General features: G+C 34.9%; 7 protein-coding genes across 7 annotated transcripts; 4 read left to right on the top strand and 3 right to left on the bottom strand.

Annotated features, from left to right (window-relative positions):
• Positions 1 to 2,534: 2,534 nt before the first annotated feature.
• RO3G_16919 (uncharacterized protein) lies at positions 2,535 to 3,065 on the top strand (the record flags this gene model as incomplete). The annotated part of the gene is made up of 1 exon (XM_067671503.1): positions 2,535 to 3,065. The coding sequence occupies one exon, from the start codon at positions 2,535 to 2,537 to the stop codon at positions 3,063 to 3,065; it is 531 nt and encodes a 176-aa protein (XP_067527604.1).
• Positions 3,066 to 5,050: 1,985 nt separating this feature from the next.
• On the top strand, positions 5,051 to 6,867 carry RO3G_16918 (uncharacterized protein; the record flags this gene model as incomplete). Its single annotated transcript, XM_067671502.1, has 3 exons — positions 5,051 to 6,140; positions 6,225 to 6,350; positions 6,533 to 6,867. 3 exons carry the CDS (start codon positions 5,051 to 5,053, stop codon positions 6,865 to 6,867), a joined length of 1,551 nt encoding a protein of 516 aa, XP_067527603.1.
• Positions 6,868 to 8,171: 1,304 nt separating this feature from the next.
• On the bottom strand, positions 8,172 to 9,463 carry RO3G_16917 (uncharacterized protein; the record flags this gene model as incomplete). Its single annotated transcript, XM_067671501.1, has 4 exons — positions 8,172 to 8,399; positions 8,457 to 8,630; positions 8,701 to 8,961; positions 9,038 to 9,463. 4 exons carry the CDS (start codon positions 9,461 to 9,463, stop codon positions 8,172 to 8,174), a joined length of 1,089 nt encoding a protein of 362 aa, XP_067527602.1.
• Positions 9,464 to 9,846: 383 nt separating this feature from the next.
• RO3G_16916 (uncharacterized protein) lies at positions 9,847 to 10,469 on the bottom strand (the record flags this gene model as incomplete). Its single annotated transcript, XM_067671500.1, has 6 exons — positions 9,847 to 9,852; positions 9,891 to 9,993; positions 10,072 to 10,087; positions 10,131 to 10,166; positions 10,307 to 10,328; positions 10,374 to 10,469. The coding sequence occupies 6 exons, from the start codon at positions 10,467 to 10,469 to the stop codon at positions 9,847 to 9,849; spliced, it is 279 nt and encodes a 92-aa protein (XP_067527601.1).
• A 764-nt stretch (positions 10,470 to 11,233) lies between these two features.
• RO3G_16915 (uncharacterized protein) lies at positions 11,234 to 15,937 on the bottom strand (the record flags this gene model as incomplete). The annotated part of the gene is made up of 2 exons (XM_067671499.1): positions 11,234 to 14,631; positions 14,800 to 15,937. 2 exons carry the CDS (start codon positions 15,935 to 15,937, stop codon positions 11,234 to 11,236), a joined length of 4,536 nt encoding a protein of 1,511 aa, XP_067527600.1.
• A 1,260-nt stretch (positions 15,938 to 17,197) lies between these two features.
• RO3G_16914 (uncharacterized protein) lies at positions 17,198 to 20,786 on the top strand (the record flags this gene model as incomplete). Its single annotated transcript, XM_067671498.1, has 4 exons — positions 17,198 to 18,721; positions 18,829 to 20,008; positions 20,115 to 20,249; positions 20,353 to 20,786. The coding sequence occupies 4 exons, from the start codon at positions 17,198 to 17,200 to the stop codon at positions 20,784 to 20,786; spliced, it is 3,273 nt and encodes a 1,090-aa protein (XP_067527599.1).
• A 768-nt stretch (positions 20,787 to 21,554) lies between these two features.
• Positions 21,555 to 21,926, top strand: RO3G_16913 (uncharacterized protein; the record flags this gene model as incomplete). Its single annotated transcript, XM_067671497.1, has 1 exon — positions 21,555 to 21,926. One exon carries the CDS (start codon positions 21,555 to 21,557, stop codon positions 21,924 to 21,926), a length of 372 nt encoding a protein of 123 aa, XP_067527598.1.
• Between the last annotated feature and the right edge of the window lie 137 nt (positions 21,927 to 22,063).

Here is a 22,063-nt window from a genome sequence, read left to right as displayed (position 1 = left end):
TTGTCAGCTAACCACTGCAAATAATCGTTCCAATTGGATAAAGCATATCGCAAGATTGAACATTTTTTGGTTAACAGATATTTATGGCTTTTGGAGAAAAGATTTAGCTTTCGCTGTATTGGTCATTTTTGAATTTTGAAAAAAGATTTAGGTACGAAAAAAATAAAGAAATCTAATAATATTTTTATTTTTTTTGTAGGGTAAGTATTCATGAAGTTATTCACGTTTTAAAGAAGTATCTTTTTTTTTACAGATGACCTTTTTTGGGAAAGCCTGTTCCCCTCTACTGTTGAAAGACCGATGTTTTCTTTTTTTATTTTTGAGGGCAAAATGCGGAAATCAAAAGCATTTTTGGATTATTTTGTTTAGAAGAATACGTATTAGGAAGGTGGTTTGTGATTTTTAGCTTAGATCATTACAAACGTGTTACAGAACGTAAAAAAATAGTCGTGTTTGGGGAAAAAAATGACCTGGTAAAAAAAAGACTAGGTAAAAAAAAAGACTAAGTAAAAAAAAAGACTTGGTAAAAAAAAAAGTAAGTAAAAAAAAAAAAAAAGAGTATAGCAATAGAAAGTTCATTGTTCAAATGAAAACAATAATCTAACAGCAAATACACTTCATAGAAATGCAAATACCTTTACATTATAATAAAAGAATATGTGTATATTCTAAAAGAATAAAAAAAAATAAAGAAGCTCTGTTAACATTTTGTTACAAGGCAGTTATAATCAACAGATACATACAAAACTCTTTTGTTTATCAAATAAACAGATTGCTTTATTATTTTTTATGACAAATAATACAAAAGAATATATGTTTTTAAGCTTATACTCGTTCATTACTTACTTTATATTTGCACATGGGTGTAATTTGCCATTAGCCATTAGCCATTAGAGATGTGAGCAATGGCAACTTTCTTTACCAAAAATAACTTTTCAGTAACAAGCAACAATATAAGTCTGTTATTCTTATAGTTTTATCGTATTGGAAAGAACAACTTTGCTCATGAGGTTCATGTTCGTCATCCGAATGTGTCCCATTAGGAATTCCTAATGTAAGAAAAAAAAAAAAAAAAAGAAACCGACATTAGACTTGGTTTCTATTATTTTTTTTTTATAAACTTGTATTTGACCAGAACTTGAGCTTTCTTTTTTATCTTTTGTACCTTGAGCATCTAGTGCATTCCACGAAGCAAACCAGGGAGAAAAAAAAAGCTGTTTTACTGCTACAGTGCGTTAAGTTACCGACTTTTTTTTTTATTTCAAGTAAAAAAAAAAAAAAAAAAAAAAAAAAAAGAAAAAAGAATACTCTCTATGTTAAAGATATTGCACTCAAGTAATAAAGCTTGTTCAAACAATGTATAAGTTATCTTTTGGGATACCATTAAATGTAAACTTCGTGCAAACAGCTGTTTTTGATTTATAACATAGATAGACAGTGAATAAGTTTAACATTGGTAAAAATAAGGCTACAAAAAAAGCACTTCTCTTTTTTTTTTTTTTCTTCTTCTTCTCTTTTTTATAAAAGGTAAGTTCTTAATATTATATGTATTCCCATTTCTGTTCTAATGGTACTTGTACTTTAATAAAACCGTATTTCTTGCTTTCTTTATAAAGTCTCTTTCTCAAGACTACAGTTGCTTCTTCTTTTACTTGTTGGCACAAGCTTGGATGGCGTGTTTTTTTTTTTTTTTTTTTTTTTTTTTTATTTTTTCTTTTCTTCTTTTCTTTTTTTCTTTTTTTTCCTGGCCCATCTAAAGCAAGGTATTATTACTTTTACTACATATCCTCCATAGCTAATAACTGTTATAGATGCATGCTGCTTCCTTTTTCTTTACTTGTTGGTATAAGCTTAGCTAGTCTTCTTCTGGTCTATCTAAAGAAAGGTACAATTATTTTTACAATACATACACGATCGCTAATGCTTATTATAGATGAATTCTGCTTTGATTTGGCATCTTTTTATCTTTTTTTCTGTGTTCGCTTTGGTTCTTGAGTACTGATGTCTTTTCTTCTTTTGCTTTGAGTGCCCAAGTCCTTGAATCTTTGAATCCTTGTGTCTTTGCATCCTTGAGCTTGGCTTTTTTTTTTCTTCTTCTTGTGAGAACTTTTTGAGTTCCACGAGATTAATTGATGTATTTTTAGATTAGATGTTGCTGTTTTGGTGACATTAGGTAAGTCAAGTAAACTTTTAAAACGCTACAAGCAAAGAAATACTGTATGTTGTTATTATTATTTTACTTCAATAAAAAAAAGATATTTTTTATAAAACAAAGCCCTATTTTTTTGTGTATATAAAGCAATATTTATTGCAATATGAATGGTTAATAAAGAAGTATATAAGCTATATGAGTGGTCAATAAAGAAGCATATAAGGCAATATGAGTGGTTTATAAAAGAGCAAAAAGACAAATAAAGCATTGTTTTGAAAAGTATCATTGGCTGCCGAGCACCATTAGATATAAAATGGATAATAAACAGGAGCCATAACATAACTGATGGAAGTTGCGTTTTGCGAGATCAATTAGCGAATAAATGTACCAGCAGTCTCCTGTCTCTGCCACAAATCTTGTAACATCTCTTAACCAAAAGATTAACTACGGTTTAAACGATTTGTGGCAGAGACAGGAGGCAGTGCGATCAACAATCAGTTACCGGATGTCACACGATTCTAAGATCTTTCGCAAGATTGATAATATATCTGTTAACAAATTTCCACGATTATTTGCAGTGTTGGTTCGTTGGCGTCTAGGTTGGCTGCCTGGTAAGCCTGAAGACTGTCCTTATGGCCGTGATCGTCGCTCTCGCCGTCACTTTCTTGAATGTGATTTGATCCCGTCCTTCCTTTGGTCTGACCTTCCTCGCTGTCCTCCTGGGTCCTATCCCATTGACTTTGCTCTCTCTTCGCTGCCCCTTGGTCGCTCAGCTCGCTGTCCTCCTTGGTGGTCCTCTCTCTTATTGATGCTCTGGTACATCCAACGTCTCTGTCGTCCAAATGGGTATTATCCTATTGACTCTTCTCCTGGTGCCTCTTGGTATTCTCGTTCTGCTCGTCGCTCTGACTGAAACCCTTCTTTGTCTGTCTCCTACTGATCCCTCACGGAAGTAAAGCCATCAAAGTTCCTTGCCGTTGGGTTGTGACAGTAGGTCAGCTAAGTTGTGGATGTAGGCAGCATATCTCATCTTTTATCTTTATCTTTTTTTTGGAGTTTTTCTGTTTCTCAGGCTCCTTTTTTGTATCTATTATCTTTTTTTGTACTTGAAGATGCAATAATGATTTATTAATCGCCTGCAATATATCTTCTTTTAAATAAAACAAAATCTTTAACCTGAGCTACATCCCCCCCTCCTCCTGCTCCGTCCTCCAATACTCAGCTCAAGACCTTCTTTCGACAGTATCGCCACTACAAATAATGTAGTAGCTTTGACGTAGAATTTTAACAGACCTAACAGTCATAGATTCGTAGGTTTTAAAATTTTTTATGAGAAAACATTATATCTTGCTGTATTGCACCTTTTTTAATTTTGAAAAAAGATTTAGGTGCGGAAAAAATGAAGAAATTGAACAGTATTTCTGTTTTTTTTGTAGGGTAAGTATTCATAGAGTTATTCATGTTTTAAAAAAGTGTCTGTTTTTTTTACAGATGATATTTTTTTTGGAAAGCCTGTTCCCCTCTATCGTTGAAAGACCGATATCTTCTTTTTTTTATTTTTGAGGGCAAAAAGCGGAAATCAAAAGTACTTTCGGATTATTTTTCTCAGAAGAATACATATTAGGAAGGTAGTCTGTGGTTTTTAGCTTAGGTCATTACAAACGTATTACAGAACGTAACAAAATAGTCGTGTTTGGGAAAAAAAAAAGACCTGGTAAAAAAAAAGACAAAGTAAAAAAAAGTTAAGTAAAAAAAGACAAAGTAAAAAAAAAAAAAAAAAAAAAAAAAGTCTAGCAATAGAAAGTTCATTATTCAAATGAAAACAATAATTTAACAACAAATATACTTTATAGAAATGTAAATGTCTTTACATTATAAAATAATAATAAAATAAAGAAGCTCTGCTAACATTTTGTTACAAGGCAGTTATAATTAACAAATACATACAAAACACTTTTGTTTATCAAGTAAATAGATTGCTTTATTATTTTTTATGACAGATATAATAAAAGAATATATGTTTTTTAAGCTTATACTAGTTCATTACTTACTTTATGTTTGCACATGGGTGTAATTTGCCATTAGCCATTAGCCATTAGAGATGTGAGCAATGGCAACTTTCTTTACCAAAAATAACTTTTCAGTAACAAGCAACAATATAAGTCTGTTATTCTTATAGTTTTATCGTATTGGAAAGAACAACTTTGCTCATGAGGTTCATGTTCGTCATCCGAATGTGTCCCATTAGGAATTTCTAATGTAAGAAAAAAAAAAGAAACCAACATTAGACTTGGTTGCTATTATTTTTTTTTATAAACTTACATTTGACCAGAACTTGGGATTTCTTTTTTATCTTTTGTACCTTGAGCATCTAGTGTATTCCATGAAACAAAGCCAGGGAAAAAAAAAAGTTACTTTAAGCACCGACTTTGTTTTTTGAAATTTAACATTTTTTTTTATCAGGCACGTTTTCTCTTTCTACCTATTTTTTTGCTATTTCCAAATTTAAAAACTATAAACAACATGAACAACTTCAACACTACCAAAATTGTTTGCACCTGTTCTGAATGCATCAAACACCCCAATGGATATAGAATGCTTGCAAAGAGAACTGTAAGAGGCCATGTACTTATCGACAGAGTTAGAAACAGAGGTTTTTTTTTTATTTTCCAACAGAAATACAACCGTGCTAATGTTAAAAAAAAAAACAGAATCAAGAAGAGCAAATGAAACTAATGACCACGAGGAGGAAACCATTGAATACTCTTCAGCAATTCCTGAACCAGAAAGTGAAGGTATATTATTAGTCAACAAAGCATTTTATATAAGAAAGTTTTTATTTATTGAATTCTATTTTGCAATCTGGTAGATGGAATGAGCATTGACGAAGAGGAAAGAATGAGTGATGAACAGCAGCTTCGTCACCTTTTGCTGTTGTTCATTGTGCTTTTTCAAGCAAAGCACCTCTCGGTGAAAGCCGGTGAAGACTTGTTGGTCTTTCTTTCCTTCTTTGTTCGTGCTCTTAGCCATGGCATGGAGATTCCTACAAAGATCTCCACTGCTCGTAACATGGTCAATTATTCCTCTGCCAGTAGTGCTGTCTCCCGTTTCCTTGTCTGCTCTCTTTGTAGAAGTGTTTACGACACAGGAAGTTTGCATACCCGGCAATGCCCTTTTATTAGGTTTGCGAACAATCCTCACAGACAAGAGCACCCATGCGGCAATTCACTTTTTATTGGTAGCAGCCTCAAGCCTGTCCTCGAGTTTCCGTACAACTCAATTGTCGAAACGTTGAAGAAGTTCTTTGTTCGTCCAACATTCGAAACAGAAATCGAAGAATGGAGACATCGACATGTGGAAGAAGGCGTGTTTTACGATATTTACGATGGTAGAGTGTGGAACAGTCTTGTTGATTCGGCTGGAGAACCATTCGTAAATAGAAGTCGATCATTAATGGTTTCATTGAACGTTGATTGGTTTCAACCTAGTGATGGTATGCACTACTCTTGTGGTGGTGTATATCTCACAATCAACAACCTTCCAAGGAGTTCCAGGATGAAGGTTTCCAACATCATCCTGGTTGGTATGATTCCTGGGCCTGGCGAGCCCACGGATGACCAGCTCCAGAACTTCATGCGACCAATGATTGCAGAGCTGAATACCTTGTACGGAGGTATGATGATGCCAACGTACCAAAACAGAAACGGTGAAATGGTACGTGTTGCTTTGATGTCCGTTAACTGTGATATACCAGCAGTTCGTAAAGTAGCTGGGTTCATTTGTCAATCCGCGCACAAAGCCTGCAACAAATGTTCGACTGTGTTTTCGCGAATCAGTACTGGTGCAAATTCAACGAAGCCAGATTTTTCAGACTTTGACGATGAGCATTGGATTCTGCGAAACAATACCCAGCAGCGCCAAGAAGCATATGCTTGGCTAAATGCCACTCACATTACGCAACAACGAACCCTGCAGACGAACACAGGAAGTAAATGGAGTGAACTTCACCGACTAGAGTATTTTGATGTCGTGAGATTGACAACCGTTGATCCCATGCACAATTTATTTCTAGGTACGCCAAAACGAATGGTTGAAGTTTGGGTAGATCACGGGCTGCTTACCACATCTGATTTCAAAGCCATGGCTGATGAATCAGCTTCTATTATCATTCCTTCACAGTACTCTAAAATCCCAAAAAGTATGTAACGAGCGTAAAAGAACTTATTCTATAATAAATCTGAACACTAATTTTTTGTTATAAAAAAAAAAAAAAAAAAAACGAAAAAGGCAAGATTGAAAGTACCTTCGGTAATATGAAAGCTGATGAATGGAGAACGTGGTGTGTTGTGCTTTCGCCTTTTCTGCTGAAGCAAAGATTAGTTGGTGAGCATTTTGCCAATTGGATGCGCTACGTGGAAGCAGTAAGATTGGTAACTGGTCCTGTAGTTACAACAGAAGAGATACATGCTGCACATTCCTTATTCAAGACCTTTGGCAAGACTTGTGCTCGACTATATGGAAAAGAATCAATAACACCAAATATGCATATGCACATGCATTTGAAAGAATGCTTTTTGGACTTTGGTCCATCCTATGCCTTTTGGCTCTATGGCTTTGAACGCTTGAATGGCGATATTAAAAAAATAAATATCAATTACAAGACAGGCTTCGAAACCACTTATGCCACTATGCTTACCCAAACCATTCATACGTAAGATATCATCCATTCATTACCAACGCTCATTAACACCAACAATCAAAGCATGCTCCTACTCATCAACTTCATAAGGGAAATAGGCGAGGTTACGAATGACGAGAGTGGTTTAACGCCATTTGATTACTCTCAATTCATAGACGGACCGAGTCTATTTAACTTGACAATCACTGGTAGTGAGCCTCTGCCACCACAGGCCCTTCATTCAAAAATCAACATCAAACAACAAAACTTATGCATCGAACATTATGAACTTTTACAAAATTACTATATGAATACTTATGAAATACCTATGCCTAATACGATCACTACTACTATACAATCATTTAAAAAAATTAACTTGCTTGGACAACGTTACCAACAATCCGACAATCATTCATCATCATCATCATATATTCAAGCCATTATGAACAACCAACTACGAATTGGCCAAATATCATTTTTTTTCTCACATTCATTCAACAATTCCATTCACTATTTTGCATTCGTCAATTGGTACAGCCATGCGACTCAACATTTTCCCACCTTCGATGGTACTGGCATCCAAGTGTGGAAGAATCAATTTGATCCAGTTTCAAGCAACAATATTGTTTTAATCGTAAGATTAAATAAAAAAATTAAACAAAAAAACAATAGCAGCAATATAAAATTAAAATCCTTCTTTATTGCAGATTTCTTTATATTGCAAAAGAGCCCCGTTTAATGGATAAAAAGTTGGCATCTATTTATATTCTTTGTGAGCGTAGATATAAAAGATATAGACTCGGCAACGATGTCGTGCTGAAGAACCAATGATTAAGCTAAAGCTTGTCGATGTTCTAATATATGCATCTGAAGTTGAACGATAGAAATAATAACCAGTCAATTAACTTTGATCTAATTACTTTTGGGGTTGACAATTGATTAGACTCGCTAGGATGACAAATACTGATCTTATTGTTCTAAATTTGGAAAAGTGTGGAATTGTTCAATCATAGTTTAATCTTTGTGTATCGTTATTATTTTAATACAACTGATATCTTATAGAAAATAACTATGTTTACAACAAATATACTTCCAGTCTACAGAATTTTCAATCCTGTTGCTGTATGCCCTTATGTTGATAATCACCTTCTTACTCTCGCTCTGCCAAGACGAATTTTTATGTAACAAATATACCAAGCCATTAAAACACTATTATTATTTTATTATATATTTTACTAAAAAACCATGCAATAGTTTTTTCTTTTTTTTTTCTTTAAAAATTTTTATTCGATTTGTGAAGAGACAACAAAATAAGAAACAAAAAAAAAAGAAAAAGAATGCCTACTGCATTGGATTGGCAGCAGCAAAGGAAGAAGAAGAAGCAGAAACAGAGGTTGGAAAACCAAGACCAGGAGAAGAAAAAGCCCAGGAAGGAAAATCAGTATCATCGAGCTTGTCAGGGAACTCCACCTCAACGTTTTCTATTATTCTTCTAATAGTTGGTGGAGCCCCCTTTTTCTTCATGGATTCCTTGTATTTTTTTTGCAACTCTTCGTGGAATTGCACCACCTGTAGATTGATTAAGGTATATTAGAAAATGAAATTTGTTACCAACATTTTACTTACTTCGTTGCTCCTAAATGATGGCCTTTTGACCACGAACGTACGACCGTTCGCGTCCTCTGGCCCATCTTCTTCATCTGACGTCCAGTCAACAGTCAGAATTTTGCCAGCGAACGGGAAACGGGCGTCGAACGCTGAAGGGTTAGCCATGTAAATAGATCTCCTGTTAGAGAGTTTCTATCATAAGGTGTTAATGTAAGCATTTTCTATATTTTATAATATAATCTTCTAAATATTAAATACTCACCGTATTTACACGGCTACGACAGGTTGTTTTTGTTGAAACAACTGTCTTCCCCTTGGCCTTGCTCATCAAATACGAATACTTGCTCCTGATAATGGTGTGTATTTGCGAAGTGGTGAGCAAATCAAAACGACGATGCTTCCTGACTTGCTCAGATAACAGGGCCTTGACCTTTCTGTTGTTCTTGTGGGCGAAGGTCACGTCCAAGTCAAATTCGCTTCTGCGACCAACAACGTAATCACGGTAGTATTCTGCTAAATAGCTCTACATCACAAAGAAAGGTATAAAATATAGGTATTAAATTACAATTACTAATTTGATAAATCTGTTCTAGACTTACACTACATTCTTTTTTGGCCTGGTCGACCTCAGCTTCTGAAGCTCGCTGCTGCTGTTGCTGTTGCTGTTGCTGTTGCTGTTGCTGCAGCAATTGTGTCAATTGCTGTATCTGAGCAGCCATTATATCTGGTGCGAAACCAGAGGCTGCTCGGATGGCTTCAGCACCAGCAGAGCTCTCCAAACGAGGAGTTGTGAAGCTACTGAATCCTGCAACAGGAACAGAAGCAGAAGCAGAAGCAGAAGCAGGAGCAGGAGCAGGAGCAAGAGCAGAAGCGGGAACAGGAGCAGAAGCAGAAGTGGGAGCGGGAGCAGGAACAACAGAAGCAGGAACAACAGTGAATGATGACCCAGCAATGCTCATAGAAATTCTTGCCCTTTTGGGAGCATTGCTGGGGACACTGATAGGGGTGGCGACGCGACGAGACATTTTTTAAAATAAACTTTAAGGAAGAAAAAACAAGAGTACAAAATAAATTGAAGATGTATACAAAAGCAAGGTAGTACTTTATTTGTTTTACAAAAAAAGAAAAAAAAAGAAAAGCAAATAAAGGAAAAGAAAAAAGCCTTTGCAGTTAAAGATATTACATTTGAATAATAATAATAAAAAAGATTTTAAACTGTTTATGAATAACCTCTCTGAGTGTTTCAATGGTCAAACCATCTTAAAGAAAACTTGTTTTTAATCGATAGTAGGTAATTGTAACACTGGTAAAATGAGGCTATAAAAAAAGTACTTTTTTTTTCTTTTTTTTTTCTTTTTTTTTCTTTTTTTTTTTAAAAAAAAAAACATTCTTTCTAAAAGGTAAGTTCTTAATACTATATATATTCTATTTCTGTTCTAATGGTACTTTTACTTTAGTAAAATCGTATTGCCCGCTTTTTTTGTGGTTTAAATGGTCTTTATAAAGTCTCTTTCCAAGGACTACCTTTGCTTCTTCTTTTACTTGTTGGTATAAGCTTCGATGGCATGTTTTTTTTCTTTTTTTCTTTTTTTCTCTTCCTGGTTCATCTAAAGCAAGGTAATATTACTTTTACTAAATATCCTTCATAACTAATAGTTATTATAGATGCATGCTGCTGCTTCTTTTTTTTACTTGTTGCTTTAAACTTAGCTAGTTTCTTGTCCTGGGCTATATAAAGCAAGGTACTATTACTTCTACTACGTAACATATATAGCTAACAATTATCATAGATACATGCTGCTTCCTTTTTTATTTGTTGGTATAAGCTTAGCTAGTCTTCTGGCCTATCTAAAGAAAGGTACTATTACTTCTATTACGTATACTCAATAGCTAATAATTATTATAGATACATGCTACTTTGCTTTGGCCTTTTACTATCTCTTTCTCACCCTTGCTTTGGTTCTTGAGTACTGATGTCTTTTCTTCTTTTGCTTTGAGTGCCCAATTCCTTGAATCCTTGTGTCTTTGCATCCTTGAGCTTGGCTTTTTTTTTTTTCTCGTGAGAACCTTTTGAGTTCCACGAGATTAATTGATGTATTTTTAGATTAGATGCTGCTATTTTGATGACATTAGGTAAGTCAAGTAAGCTTTTAAACCGCTACAAGCAAAGAAATACTGTGTGTTTTAATCGTAAGATTAAATAAAAAAATTAAACAAAAAAACAATAGCAGCAATATAAAATTAAAATCCTTCTTTATTGCAGATTTCTTTATATTGCAAAAGAGCCCCGTTTAATGGATAAAAAGTTGGCATCTATTTATATTCTTTGTGAGCGTAGATATAAAAGATATAGACTCGGCAACGATGTCGTGCTGAAGAACCAATGATTAAGCTAAAGCTTGTCGATGTTCTAATATATGCATCTGAAGTTGAACAATAGAAATAATAACCAGTCAATTAACTTTGATCTAATTACTTTTGGGGTTGACAATTGATTAGACTCGCTAGGATGACAAATACTGATCTTATTGTTCTAAATTTGGAAAAGTGTGGAATTGTTCAATCATAGTTTAATCTTTGTGTATCGTTATTATTTTAATACAACTGATATCTTATAGAAAATAACTATGTTTACAACATTATCCTCCCCCAGACTTGACAATAGTCAGGTCGGCATTCATGCAGATACTAAATGTTATTTTCTTATTGGTTAATTTATGTATCTTGATGCTCAGCAAGTTTATGAAGTCAGCGGCCGCTCTGCTACATGAACTTTTTTTTTTTTTTTTTTTTTTTTAGTTTCTATTGTTTCTTATTCTTTTACTTTTTCTAAGGACTGTGCTATCTTGTACCATGTCCTTTCTTTTATGGTTCTTGTTTTCTTCAGTCACATTAGGTCTAGCAGAAGTCTTTTTAGTGTAATCTTTTTCATTAGCTATCATCTTTTGCTTTCGTGCTTGCTCTAATTCCTTCAACTCTTTTCTCTTAAGCCAATATTTATCAATGGGTACTGTGCTGGAGAAGGATGATGCTTTTTCCCACGTATTCTCTCTTTCACCATAACCAGCCCATTTTACAAGGTATTCTCTTTGTCCTGGACCGCCTCTGTGATCTCTAATATCCTCAACTTCATAGTATGTATCTTCTATAGCTGTTTCGTCAATAGAGACTATCTTGAGTTCTGATGGGACATATTCACGATGTAACAGTTCATTTTGCTCATCTTTTAAGACATAGGAACCACCTTGAGTTTTTCGAACGACAATGTAAGGCCCTTCATAAAGAGGTGACAGCTTACTAGTCCGTCCTGGTAATCTAACCATAACTGCAGTATCCTTCGGAAGATCTATGATCATATTTTTGTCATTGAACCTCTTGCTTGCTTCCTCTATGATCTTCTGTGTTCTTTCACGAATGGCAGGAAACACAATCTGGTACATGCGATCAGTTCTCTCAATTAGCTCTTGTTCTGTAACAGGTCTATTAGGAATCTTATCAGCTATACTCTGATCACCGTAATCCTCAAAGCTATTAAGTCTTCGAGCAAACATCAAGGAAAATGGAGCACTCTTTGAACGGTGTCTTATTTTATAATTCGACGCTAGTTGGACAATTGGTAATACATCATCCCAATCATTGCTGTTAGAATTAACCATTTTTCTTATAGTGTTTAATGTCGTCTTTACAGCGCTCTCGCTCACGCCATTACCTCGACTGTGAAAGGCTGTACTGTATCTGCGATCTATTCCTAGGTGCTTGGATAATGAGTGCATGAGGCTATTCTTAAACTCTCTGCCGTTATCACTTTGAATGATTTTAGGTATGCCATAGTCACCAAAGATTTTTATTAATTCTTTTGCTACAGTGTCACTTTGTTTATTTTTTAGTGGACGCAGTATGATGTACCTGGTACATACATCTATCATCACAAGGACATAGACATTTTCATTTGCCGTAACAGGTAAAGGTCCTAAAAGATCAATTCCAATATGGTCAAATGGTAGATATGCAAGAATATTCTTTAAAGGATGATAACCTTTCTTGCTTATATTGTGTCTCTGGCATTCAATACATGATTTGATTGTCTCAGTAGCATCTTTATAAATATTATTCCAATGAAGTCCTTGTGAATGTAACTGCTCCACAATACTCGTACTACCGAAGTGTCCGAAGGTATGAGCATCTTCAAGTAGACGTGCTCTCTTCTCAGGTGGAGGAGTCATATAGTCAGTTGTGGGATTATTAGCAAACTTTTTATTTTTTATTTTCACAGCTAGCACATTTAGTTTCTTGTCCTGACTATAGATCAAGTTGTGTCTCTTTGCTGTAGAGTTTGTCTGTCTTTTAACTTTTATTTTATTTTGATTTTTATTTTTAATTTCCTTTTTTTCTTTTTTATTTTCTTTTTGCGCAGCATCACCCCCTCCCAGCATGAACTCATTATTCAAGCAAGGTTCATAAAGTCTAGAGAGTAAGTCTGGTAATTGATTGAGAATTCCTTGTATGTGAATTACATCAAAGTTGAAATCTAGTAAAGTTTCTAACCAGCCTATCATCATAGGGTTTGCTTGTTCTTGGGTATGTAAATACATTAAAGCCTTATGGTCAGTACGTAATTCAAATTTATTTCCCCATAAAAACTCACGATATTTTTCTAGTGCAAACACTACCGCGTACAGTTCACGTTTAGTTGTATTCCACTTACGTTGAGAGGGTGACAAAGATTTGGATGCAAATGCAATGTGTAAAGTTCTATTCAGCTCATCTCTTTGGGTCAATACTGCACCAACACCATATTGTGAGGCATCAGTAGCCACGTAGAATTTCTTTGACAAGTCTGGAGTGTGCAACAGTGTCTTTGACTTTAGAATCTCTTTTAAAGCAATGAATGCATCAGTGTGTTCTTGGGTCCAGTTGTTTTGTACATCAGGATCATTACGAAGTCTGTCGATAGGTGCAGCTACACGAGAGATTAAAGGTATAAAGTCTCTCATATATGATACAATACCCATTAATCGCATCACTTCTTTTTTATTGCGTGGTATAGGCCAACTATCGATGTTTGTTAGGCGGCGTGGATCTACTTTGATGATACCACCACTCTCAACTACAAATCCTAAAAGATAAATTGATCGTTGATACCAACTGCACTTCTTTACATTGATTTTTAGGTTGACGGAAGTTAATCGTTCAATCACCTTTTTTACGTTTGAAGCATGATTATCAGCTGTTCCTTTGATTACACAGTCATCAACATAGGTTTCAATGAAATCCATATCCGCGAAGAGTATTTTCATCACTTTACAGAATATTGCAGTAACTGTCTTTAGACCGAAACAACATCCTTGAAAGGTATATGTTCGATTCTTAAATTGGAAGGAGAGTTTGTGTTGATCTTTAGGGGCTACAAGGAAACTATTGTATGCGTTTTTCAAGTCAATCTTAGTGAACACTTCACCACCAGCTAAGTTGTCAAATATGCTTCTTATTTTTGGAACAGGATAAACGACATCAGGGATTAGTTTGTTGATACCACGAACATCTAAACATACTCTGTGGCTCGTTATCTCATTGTTCTCATCTTTCTTTGGTACCATTAATAAAGGACTATTAAAGGATGTGTTAGCGCGGTTCTCTTTAATGATACCTGCTTTTAACCATTCATTTATTTGCTCTTCTAATTCAGGCATTTGTCGGTGAGCAATCGGATATTGTCTCTTAAAGGACTTTGCTCCCTTTTCCATTGGTAATTCTACTACAGATTCTGGTACTGTGCAGAAAGATCCAGCAGGAATATTTTGATTGTCATCAATTGCATTCTGGATATAAGCTATGAATTGCTTTTGTTGATCTTCGGTACCATAGGGTGAGTTGTTAGGTTCAATCTCATTATTGGCATCAAAATTCATATTAAGAAATTGTGCGTCTTCCTTTAATCTATTTGAATAATCATCTTCATTACCTGGGTACTTGTATGCTACTCCAGTAAGACCGATATTCATCTTTCCAAGAACATCAGTTCCAAGCAAGACATCAAATTCTTGTGTCATTGTCTCATTAAAATTTACAACTTCAAAAGAATGTTTAAAAGAGATGTTATTCATATAAGTTAAAGTGAGAGGATCGGTTTGTCCAATTCGTTTACAATTATTATCTGAAGACAAAAAATTTAAAGAACCATTTACAGAATTCACTTTGTCAATATTCAATTTATTATTCAAACAAATTTTTGATATGCAAGTGATATCACTGCCAGTGTCAATCTTGCCAATTAATTTCTTGCCCTCTATTAATATAGGAGTCAAAAGTTTAAAAGGATTAGTATCTTCATCTTCAGTTATTTTATTTCATAATGCCTTACAGTCATATGCATGATTTTCAGCTTCTGTCATATCATGATCATCGTCATTTTCATCATTTGTAGTACGAACAATGGCATAGATTGACTTGTCCGAATCTCTTGGTTTCTTTGGGTCGACATGAAGTTTTCTTTTAAAGTCTGCATATTCTTGGCATTGATGGCCATGGGACCAACTTCTACCACAATAGCGGCAGGGTTTACTAGTGCTTGCCTTTTGAGGAAAATTTTTGTTGCCATAATATTTATTTTTTACGGTCGACGCAGCATCATTTTTTTTGTTCGTTTTACTAAAGCAATCATCTTCATTGTGATTTGCATTTGAACCACCATGTCTTGAGCAAAAGAAAGCACCAGACGAACCATGACCTTTGTTTCTTTTTGGAATACTAAAAGGACCAGCATTTGTGTGAATTCTTTTACTACCACTGGCGATATTGGCGTAGGATGAGCTGGTGTATGTCCTTGGATCATCACCTAATAAATTTCTTGCTATTTCAGCAGCTCTCTCTACAGTCCATGGTACATTTTTATTTTCTTTCAAAACAAAAGCTGTCTTACACTTCTCCAGAACAGGTTCAGAGAATGATGCTTTAAATCTAGCAGCCACCATTGGATCATTTTTATTCGCCCCAGCCTCAATACAAGTGCTTAAAAAACGGGTCATATACGAAGAGATAGATTCATGTTTATTCATGGTCATTGTAAATAGACGATGCATCGCATCTGTTCTAGCATTGTCAGTCAGGAATTTGTTCGTAAAGACAATTCTAGCTGAGGTCCATGTATCACACCTTTTCAGATCCTTTTCGACCCAGTCATCGTGGTCAAAAGCCAACGAAACAGGAAGATACCGGCGCCAAACCTCCTGTATGTCCAAAGCAGCAGAATAAATCACCTTTTCAAAGGACCGCAAAAAGTGTTCGACAGATTCATAACATTTCTCACCAGGAAATGGGATATCAGGCCAAGAGGTAAGCTGGAATTTTGGAATGTCATTTTGTGTCAACCGCAAACCAATTTCCTTCTTGACAGGAGTAGACGTAAGGGGAACCAGTTTCCCAGAGAGAGCAAGCAACTGTGCACCATATTTTCTCATTTTGTTGAAAGCCAAGTCTGCTTGTTCTTCTTCACCAGCCATTATATGTTTTTGATACAGTCGGGCAGATTCTTCCTTTTTTTATACCTTAGGAGCTTTGAAACTTCAGCATCAATGTCATCATGATCAGAGGTAATTTCATGCGCATTGGCATTTATTTTTGGGATTACTTCAGAGCCATCACCAGAAAGAGAAGGGTCTTGACTAGCTTGTTCGATCTCCATATCAGATGGATCTTGTTCCATGGGTCGATTGTCTTGTTTAGGGCTTTCCATAGCAGTTTACCAGGGTAAGAACCAGAAGGATGATTAATTTTAAAAAATGTTTTAATCGTAAGATTAAATAAAAAAATTAAACAAAAAAACAATAGCAGCAATATAAAATTAAAATCCTTCTTTATTGCAGATTTCTTTATATTGCAAAAGAGCCCCGTTTAAAGGATAAAAAGTTGGCATCTATTTATATTCTTTGTGAGCGTAGATATAAAAGATATAGACTCGGCAACAATGTCGTGCTGAAGAACCAATGATTAAGCTAAAGCTTGTCGATGTTCTAATATATGCATCTGAAGTTGAACAATAGAAATAATAACCAGTCAATTAACTTTGATCTAATTACTTTTGGGGTTGACAATTGATTAGACTCGCTAGGATGACAAATACTGATCTTATTGTTCTAAATTTGGAAAAGTGTGGAATTGTTCAATCATAGTTTAATCTTTGTGTATCGTTATTATTTTAATACAACTGATATCTTATAGAAAATAACTATGTTTACAACACTGTGAGGGTATTTCTGGGAAGTCACAGTCTGACTCAGTCTCCAGACTTAGCGTTTTTGTCGTATTTTCCTTATTAAATACTCAAATGTCGTGTGAGATTACTCAAGATCTCCATGTCATATAATTTAAAACTACCTCTATATAACACTACGTGTTATATAGCCATCAGTACTCATAAACAACTTTAGTAATTTACATTGCGCAACTTCGGTTCTTCAATTATTAATTTTATAAAATCAGACGTAGTTTGTATTTAATGAGCTCTCCCTCCTGTCTTCACTCAATAAAGAGGTTCAAGAGTCTCATCGATTATCAGTTCCCTGTTTACACTTTATTTTTACTTTTAATCGACTACAAACTACTCACCCAATATCACATTTTTTTCGATGAATTCCAACATCGAACCTCATCAAGACCCGCCACCACCATCACCATCACTATCACCAGATGATGTGGCCGATCAGTTAAGCGACATAGACTTAACATCCAACAATAATACATCCATCCAAGAGGATGTGGTTATGACTGAAGCTGTAGGTGCTAAACCATCTTCAATCGATACCAAAATATCGCCTGAAGAACGCATCTCAGAATTAGAAAAAAGAAAAGTCAACATGTACAACATTTGGAAAGTCTTAGATGATAAGTCTTCAGAGTTGATGTTGATGGATGATGACCACCTTCTTGAGGCAAATCAGAAAAGATTATCCTATATTGAAGGAAACATCCAAAGATTCACTAACTTAATTGAAGCTGAGCGAAAACTTGTTAATTTAACTGTGCCTTTCATATCACATAACGTTAATAATAAGTACATTCCCAGTGATCAATTACCAAAGTTCAATGTTGATGCCACCGCTAGTGCCTTATACCAACTCACTCATCGCGATGGTAACAAAAATGACAAAAATTCTACTAACGAGCCATCTTTAGAAAGGTTCTTAAGAGAATTTGAAAGAAAATTTCGCGACCATGGTGTCTCGATTGATGAAAATTGGTTGCCAAACTTGGAAATTTGTTTTGAAAAGTCTGACAACAACCTTGATCACGATTGGTTTGCTCGTTATGTGAAAAGACCAGTCGTTGAATTGAAGGAAAAGAGAAGTTGGGTTGAAGTGAAAGATCTTTTGATTCAGAAGTTCGATTTAGCTTCCCAAACGTCACAGTTGTCTTGGACAAAGTACCTGGTGAATTTTAAACAAGGCGCTACCGAGTCCCTTATGGCCTCAATTCATCGTTTCCGTCTTTTTGCCACTGGTGCCAAGTTCTCTTCATCTGTGTCGAATCCAATTCTCAATACCCTTTTCCTTTCAAGGTTATTTACAGCTAAGTATCAAGAAACTATTCTTGCCACTGTTGAAAAGTACAATAAATCTTCTCTTTCTAGTGTTACTAATACGACAAAGGAAAGTATTTATGCTCCTAGCAATGCTCCCATGCCACTTGATATGTCTTGGGACGACTTTGAAGCCATTCTTGTTAAAAACATTGCTCATCTTGAAAGTGCTTTGATTTATATTCAAAAAGAACATCAACAAGAAGTATCAAAAAGACAAACTGAATCAGCTAATGATCATCAAACAAAGAAAAGAAAATTTATCACAGTAAATGATCAACCTACAAGATACAACAACAACATCTCTCGTTCCAATGTATCTAATTACAACAACAACAACAACAACAATAGATCAATGAACAACATCTCTCGATCTAATTCAAAAAATGATTTTTTCCAAGAAATTGCTGACTTGAAGAAAAAAGGCCTTTGTACTTACTGTAAAACAGCAAAATATTCAGTTGATCATGCGAAAATCTGTTCAGCTAGAATTAAATACGAAGAAAGAAAGAAGACGATGAACAATCACAAACCTTCTGTAAGTATCAAACCTGATAATATAAAAATTAAAAATGATAAAAATGACAAAGCTATTGCTGGCCTTGAAGTAACCCTTCAGTCCAATCTTGCAAGTCAAAATTTAAAAGTTGTTAAGAGCGATATTTCTAATTCTCTCTCCTTTAACTCTAGCCAAGATAAAATAAAAGCAGTAATAAAGATTATGATTCTTCTTCCGAAGATGAATATGAGTTGTTCTTTAATGAATATGATAGAGATTTAATTTCTTCAAATAAAGACAACAATCTTGATCTAGAGTATAACAACGATATAAATGTTTTTGCTTTACGCAATCATACTGTAGGAGACATTGACAATCCTTTTGATTCTGACTGTGTTTCTTTTTCACCTGTCACTCCAATCACTCTAAATAATAATAACACCTATGGTATCATTGATACTGGTGCTAACGTCTCTGTTATCAATAAGAATTTTGCTAACGCTAATAATATTGAGTTCAACTCCTTCCCTGGCCATCTTGTTCTAGCTAATGGTAATAAGATTCCACGAATGCAAACAACTCATTTCGTCAATGTTGAATACGATAATGTAGACAGTGTTATCAAACATAAATTTGATATTATTGATGATACTATCCTTTCCTACGATAATAAGATCCTCATTGGTATTGACCTTCTTCCAAAGCTCTCTATCCATTTAATGAATGTTGCAGTAAAACATAAAAGTACTGAAAAAGAAAAAAATGATTCTATTGTTGATAAAGCATATGAGCCTAACATATCTCGAGCTGGTACTGATAAAGAACAAAAGGTCTTTGATTTAGCCATCAAACCTTACATAGTTGCCAATCAGCAATTAAATAAGAATTCTCTTTGTAACATTCCTGATGCTGTATTGTATCTACCAACTCCTCCAAATTACGTTGCCAATATCAAACAGTATCCAATTCCTTATACTCTACAACCTAAAGTAATGGGAATTATTAATAATTGGATTGAAGATGGTATTATTGTTCCTGCTAAACCTTCTGCATGGAATCTACCAATGACTGTAACTGTAAAAAAGAATCTAGATGGCACTAAGACTGATAAAATAAGATTAGTTTTAGACCCTAGAATGTTGAATAAGGTTTTACCTATTGACAACCATCAACTTCCTCTAATTAATGACACTTTTAATTCAATGTCTAATGCAGTCGTCTTTTCTACTTTGGATCTCAAATCCGCTTTTAATCAATTCCCTGTTTACGGACCTGATCAGATTAAGACAACCTTTACTGCTCCAAATAATCTACAATATATGTACAGAGGTGCTCCCTTTGGTACACTACCTCAAAAAATTGTTCATTTTGAACCGCCTTTTACACATTTCGTACTGAATCTGCTTCGCATAATCCCCAATCAGCGCTCAGCACAAACCATTATGAAACACTGCTTCTCAGCTATTTACTACACTGTAAGCATATCACGTGCTATGCGTAAATGCTGGAAAATATCCAATCAAAAATCAAAATCAAAATGAACAATTTTTTGGGTTTTTTTGAATATGAACTAAATTTACGCCTATGTTCCCAAATAACATAGGACTAACTCGTGACTGCTATCATAATTTTTACCCGTGGCTACTTCTGCTATTCCAAGGTAGCCCTGGTCGATTTTGGTTTTTTTTGCTTTCCCATTGTAATCTCTCATTGCTCCATCTCGACATTTCAAGTAATGGTAAATTGCGAAATTTCAGAAACCCAACGAAATGCAATTATTTCTGCTTTAAGAAGAGGAAAGTCGTACGATGCTATCAGCAACGAGTTACATGTTTCTAAAGGGTCTATTTCGAACATTGCGAAAGAAGTAGACCATCACTCCGTATTGCAAGCAGGTCAACCCAAGAAACTTAACATATACGACGCGCGCCTTGTATGGCGCAGGTTCAATGCTGGTGTGTACAAGACCGGAGAGCACGCTGCCAGAGACTTAAGTGGCTTAGGTTCGGATGTTTGCAGCCAGACCGTGCGAAACCTTCTTAAAAGCTCCAAATTTCAATTTCGACGAAAACCAACAGCTCTTCCTTTAACGCATTCTTCCCAAAAGGCGCTCCTTCAGTTTGCCAAGAAGCATATAGGTTGGACAGAGGAAGCCTGGAAAGGAGTAGTCTTTAGCGACGGAACAAAAATCAATCGCTTGGGTTCAGATGGTAACAAGGACTTGAGTACAAGAAGGAAGGCCTCTGCAGGATCACAACGTGTTAAGGATACATAAGATTATAGTCACTTTATTTTAGTAAAAGGAATCTCATATGATCCTAAATAATATGTTGACATAACTTTGGAATCATTTATAACATTATTCCCAGCACAGATCAATAAAAGACTTTGATTAGATTTTTATATTAGGCTTTATTCATATTAACTTCACACAGTCAAATGTATGGCGTGGTTGTAATATAGTTTATTGATAATATGAGCATGTTGAATAAGGAATGACAATTATTTACCGGATCATCATTAAGTCACGCAAACATTTATCCTAACTGAGATATTATTATTAGCCATAATATCCAATCACGGAACTAGAGGATTTTATATTCATCCGTACCGTCTCCTAAATAGTCCTACATCCAGAGTTATCTGAAACCATCCCAATAGCATAATTGACAATACAAGCTAGGAACAGGCTAAATTAATAATTAGAAATAGTAATCATCTATTCTGTCGAGTTGATCATAAATCTGTCCTAATTCTTTATCCGTATCATGTCTATAAATACTCTCACTTTTTACATGTAGAATTAATGATATTCAATCTTAGTTATCTTAACTTAATAAAGAGATACCAAGTTCTAACAGTATTTCTTTATCGTTTGTGGTATACTACTTTTACCTAAACCCCCTATCCTAAACATCACGCCGACCAAACTTATGAGCATGAAGGCGGTAGTATACTACTTTGGAGCTGTTTGACAGCAAACGGAGTTGGATATATCACTCAAGTGCTCGGAGGTTTAGATTCAGAGCTGTATTGCAATATTATGACGGAGGATATGCTCTCTTCATTAGAAGAATACGATATGTCAAAGGATGGCATTATACTTCAACATGATAACAATCCAAAGCATACATCTAGACTAACACAAAAATGGTTCGTAGATAACAAGGTGCAGCTACTGGATTGGACAGCATATTCACCCGACTTAAATCCTATAGAGAATTTATGGAATTACTTAAAAGTCCGGCTGTATGCTTATGAAACTGCACTCTTAAGTATGAAAGAACTATTTGAACGGGTTGCAGATATTTGGTACAATGAAATTACAAAGGAATACTGCGAGCAGTTCGTATGCAGCATGCCGCAAAGACTACAACTTGTTTTAAAAGAAAAGGGCGGTGAGATTAATTATTAGCTAATAAAATAAAAAATGTCGACAAAAACCCAAAAAATTGTTCATTTTGATTTTGATTTTTGATTGGATATTTTCCAGCATTTACGCATAGCACGTGATATGCTTACAGTGTAGTAAATAGCTGAGAAGCAGTGTTT

Source organism: Rhizopus delemar, genomic scaffold (assembly GCF_000149305.1).
Source record: "Rhizopus delemar RA 99-880 supercont3.23 genomic scaffold, whole genome shotgun sequence".
Classification (NCBI taxonomy): Eukaryota; Fungi; Mucoromycota; class Mucoromycetes; order Mucorales; family Rhizopodaceae; genus Rhizopus; species Rhizopus delemar.
Note: the sequence above shows the minus strand (reverse complement) of the source record. Positions and strands in the feature narration are given on the sequence as shown.